Source organism: Morus notabilis, unplaced genomic scaffold (assembly GCF_000414095.1).
Source record: "Morus notabilis unplaced genomic scaffold, ASM41409v2 Scaffold353, whole genome shotgun sequence".
Taxonomy (NCBI): domain Eukaryota; kingdom Viridiplantae; phylum Streptophyta; class Magnoliopsida; order Rosales; family Moraceae; genus Morus; species Morus notabilis.
Window position 1 is genome coordinate 6,125 of NW_010357109.1, and position 4,648 is coordinate 10,772.

Here is a 4,648-nt window from a genome sequence, read left to right on the forward strand (position 1 = left end):
TATTTAGAAAAAAAAAAAAAAAAAAAAAAAAAAAAAAAAAAAAAAAAAAAAAAACAGTCCAAATTAATTTAAATTGGCTAGAGAAAAGAAGAGTTGGTTCCTTTTTATTCAATGAATTGCAACTAGCTTTTTCCTACTCTTTCTTATTGGCGAGGAACATTAAATATTTCATCATTAAACAAACTAAAAGCTAACCAAATTCTTATCCACTATGCAAAAGCATAGATTGGAGTTCTCTTTATTTAGCACACTATAATTGATGTTACTGTGATTTGGTCAAAGAAAATAAAAAAAAAAATCATGATGTTTTTTTAAAAAAATAATAATTTATTTAACAATTCATCACTAGATCTTTTTATTTTATTTTGATACATATTGCTATTTTAATCATGTTCCTAGTTATAAAGTGGTAATTATATTTTGCGCTCCTCTTAAGTTGATATTTAAAGGGAGAAATGGGGGCAGTAATCTTATAATGATTAAAAAGTGGCATAAACCTTTATACTCTTCCATTAAAAGGACCTCTAGATTTTTCATAAATATATGTCATTGAAAAAATATATATTACCTGTGATTACCACTGATTTTTAACAAAAATTGTTGTATTGGGATATAGGACCGGTGCGGAATTTTTTGTTATAATTAGTGAATCTCAAAGATAACTTATGAATTCATAACTAATTAAAAAATTGTGGTGATATTCACTGATATGTAACAACATTTCTCATGTCATAAAAGTTTTAAGATTAAGAAAAAGGCCTATGCATTGACAATCATGATATCTGAAGATTCTTAGTGAAAAAAAAACAAAATCATGATTTACAAACACGTACAAATACGTACAACAAAAAAACATACAAATACTTTTCTTTCAGAAAAAAAAGGGGGGACATGCAAATACATAACTCTGTATTTTTAGTGTTTCATAATTATATAGTCGATCGAATAAATAAGCAAACACTCCTTTGCTTCATCGGAGTAAAATTTATCTGCAATCCACTCAACAGTCTCAACTTATGTGTAAAATCTCTTTAATCAGTCAAATAACTACTTTGACATTATTGCCCCTACTATTTTATTTGAGATTCTCGAATCTCATTCAAGATAAAACTTTTTTTTTTTTTGTATTTTTACATAGTGGGGTGATTGTGGCAACTTTATAATAAAAACCACAACGTAAAGTACTAAAAGACAACTCATATACGATTGGTGCTGAAGAAAGGAAACACAGACTACTTTTCCTTCTCTTTACTCTCTAGCCAGTCATATTTCTCTTGGAAAAACCAAAAAGCTGATATTTTTAAACAAAAATAAAAAAGAAAAGAAAACGAAAATCTCAAACATTTTCTTCTTGTGTTTCCCTGGAAGCCAAGAAGAAAATAACACTAAAATTGATCACCCCAAATAAAAAAGTTTATACATACTAATCACTACACCTTTCTGCTCATGGATTGTCCTCTCGCTCCAAGCTTAAATATCACTTAACAATCTACGGAGATCGCAGGTTAAACGGTAAAGAATCTGACTCCATAGTTTCGTCAACTAGTATATAAAAAATATAAAATCGCATCTAACTCAAATCATATTTTACAGGCCGCTATGTCGCCACCACCAGTGGTATACTAATCACTAGATTTAGTTTTGAACTAATCATTTTCACATAACATCTTTTAAGTTCATCATACAGAGCAGTATATATATACCTATATTACGTATAGATATATATATATAGAGAGAGAGAGAGAGAAAGCTTTCACTTTTGAATGATTACCTCGTGAATGGAGTGTTGAGGGTGGAGAGAGAGAGGGAAAAGAGGGCAACCAAGAACGCTGAGGAGGATTTTGAGGTCAGACCTTTTGGTGAAGACGAGAGAGAGATGGGTTTTGATCCAGTTCCGCCATGTCTGACGCATTCCTTTCTTTGAGCTGTTCGCAGAGTCGTCTTCTTCGTTTATGGGTTCCTCCGAAAGTGGCTCAAGTCTACCCATTTATTTTTCGCCGCTTCTAATTTGCTCTGTTTTCTTTTTTTGCGTTTTCAGACAAGAAAAGAAAACGCTCAACTGAGAGGAGAAAAACTATACTTAAAGAGAGAGAGAGAGAGAGAGAGAGAGAGAGTTGTCTCTGTTTTTGTGATTGTCAAAGTCTTCACACCACGCAGATTGAGCGCGTGTACAACATGTGCACCAATTTAGAAGGGCATATTGATCCCTCTCTTTTGATGTTGGCGAAAATGTCCTTAAACTCTACTAATGTTGGCAATTAAGCCTTTTTTGTCTACTTCTATTAAATTTTTGACAGAACCCGTCACGAGTACAACATGTACTCCAATTTAGATGGGCATATTGGTGAAATAATTTTTAATCTATGATTTAATTGAAAGAAAATGTTGCAGTTCTCAAAAAGTAAAAAGTCTGTTCGGTGAGGTAATTTTTGAGAAAAAAACTCAAAAAAAGATAATTTGAGTTATAATTTTATTCGAGTTCATATTCTTTTAAATTTGAACTCGAGTTTAGAATTAAAATTCGAGTTCAAGTTTTTACTTCAACTCGAGTTCAGAAACTCAAACTCAAGTTAATGAACAGTATTTTTTTATTCTTAAAAATACTATAACTTTTTCGTTTTAATTCTGATTGAAATGATTTTTTTTCTATGCGTTGACAACGAAAATACGAATAAAACTAGACCCATATACCCTATTAAAATTTTTCATCAGTATTGAGTTTTTATTAAAATACTATCTAAAAATAAATTTAAGTTTTGACTTACTCAAACACAAACTCAAAAAAGATTCTTATCTCAAATCATAACTCAAATGTACACAACTAAACACAAATTCAAGTTACAACTTCAACTCAAATTATAACTCAAACTCAACTCAAAATCTACACACAAATTACTTAACTCAAAAATATCAAAAAAAACAAGGCAAAAGAAACTCAGAATTAAAAAGTTAAATACTTATCTCAAAACGTTCGTTAACTATATTAATAGAAAAAAATGATCTTTGTCGGTGACCCCTAGCTAAGCGGAGGAGAGCATATCTGATCGGAGAAGAAAATCGACACGCGAGGACGGCGTGGAGGCAATGACGGTGCTACGAGCGAGGAGGGCTCCGAGAAAGAGGAAGGTGTTGGAGGTGAGGACGTTGGGCAATGGCGGCATTGTCTGAGCGTGGGTGTGGGCAGTGGAGGATCGGGCGATGACGGCAGGATAACAGAATTTGATCTTTGCCGGCGATGGCTAGCTAAGCGGCGGAGGTGATCGCGGTTTTGTGCAATAAGAATAGCGTTATCAATAAGTTCCTTCATTGAGATTCGTGCTTTTTGCGTCTTGATCAACAAGCAAGCAAGCTATATGAGTTCATTATTTAAATAATCAGCAATAAGAATTCTACATAAACTTGAGTAAATTCCATTACTGAAATTTGAAGTTTAAGGATTACGAATTTCTAGCTCTAAAAAAAGAAAAAAAAATAAAACCTTTTTTTTGGGTGAGGTCAGAGGATATTTTTATCTTTTCTTGAGAAAAATGGACATGTGATGGTCACATGCAAGATTCTGTTATAAATTAACGGAAAGTAGACGAAAATGGCTTAATTGTCAACATTTGTAGAGTTTAAAGACCTTTTCGTCAAAATTTAAAAAAAAAAAATTAAATTGTCACCTATTAAAGAGATTAAAGACTAATGGTGTCAATTATTTTTTTTATGGACGGTGATTAACTGATTTTAAATGATCTAATTGTTGAATTAGGAATATATTACGTGTTAGGGATAAAAGTTTATTAAGTTTATTCCTAACTCTGTTGCTGGCTTAAATTTTGGAATATGGTAAGTAAGGTTTTTTTTTTTCTTTTTGCTTTTTACGTTGAGTTGTCATTTTTTGGATATTCTTATTTTATTTTATTATTAGCCTTCGTGCCTGGTATAATTTTCGTAATTTTTCGTTTATTAGTGAATTAGAGTGAGAAGTTTAATAGATGACTTTTTTTTATTAATGAGTGCAAACTTAATAGAAATGTGTTAAGGACCCGTTCATTTTATCGATTCGAGTTTAGAATTTGAGTTTTGTTACAGTAAAAAACTCTCAGAAACAGTCACATTTAATTTTTTTGCTATAGTAAAAAACTCTCACATAAAATCACATTTTAACCCGAATTAAAAACTCAAATCAGCAAACTAAACGGTTTTATATCAGTGATCTTTTCTTTATAAAATTTGTTTTATTAACTTGAAAAAAAAAAAAAAAGAGACAGGAGTGCAAACTGCTAACAAAATTTAAGAAAAATACAAGATTTTGTTTTTCTCGAGATTTGATTAGTTTTTTTGAAAGTCAATTTTGCATAAATGGACTTTTAGAATTAGCTGAGGAATTAATATTCGAGTTGGTTTTGTTTGTTGTAGTTGTTGTTGACTCTAAACTAGTGTAGATCATTTGCACGCTTGAAAATCAGTTTTGCATAAATGATCTTTAATAAAAAAGGGAACTTAAAAAAAATGAATTACGGATATTTTTTTATTTTTAACTATTAAATTTGTATATAAAATTGCCTATTATACATATTTTTTTAATATAATTTTGATCTAATTTAACAATTAAAAATTGATATTACGAGTACAACAGGCCTACAAGAGAAACTCCTAAAATTAT

At 30.5% G+C, this 4,648-nt stretch overlaps 1 protein-coding gene across 1 annotated transcript in view; it reads right to left on the reverse strand.

Annotated features, from left to right (window-relative positions):
* The window catches only part of LOC21397201, a 6,052-nt gene extending 3,981 nt beyond the window's left edge, over positions 1-2,071 (reverse strand). The window contains exon 1 of the mRNA XM_024165834.1: positions 1,772-2,071. Coding sequence (XP_024021602.1) covers positions 1,772-1,987 — 216 coding nt within the window. The 5' untranslated portion in view covers positions 1,988-2,071. The remainder of the gene's footprint in view (positions 1-1,771) is intronic.
* Positions 2,072-4,648: the final 2,577 nt, after the last annotated feature.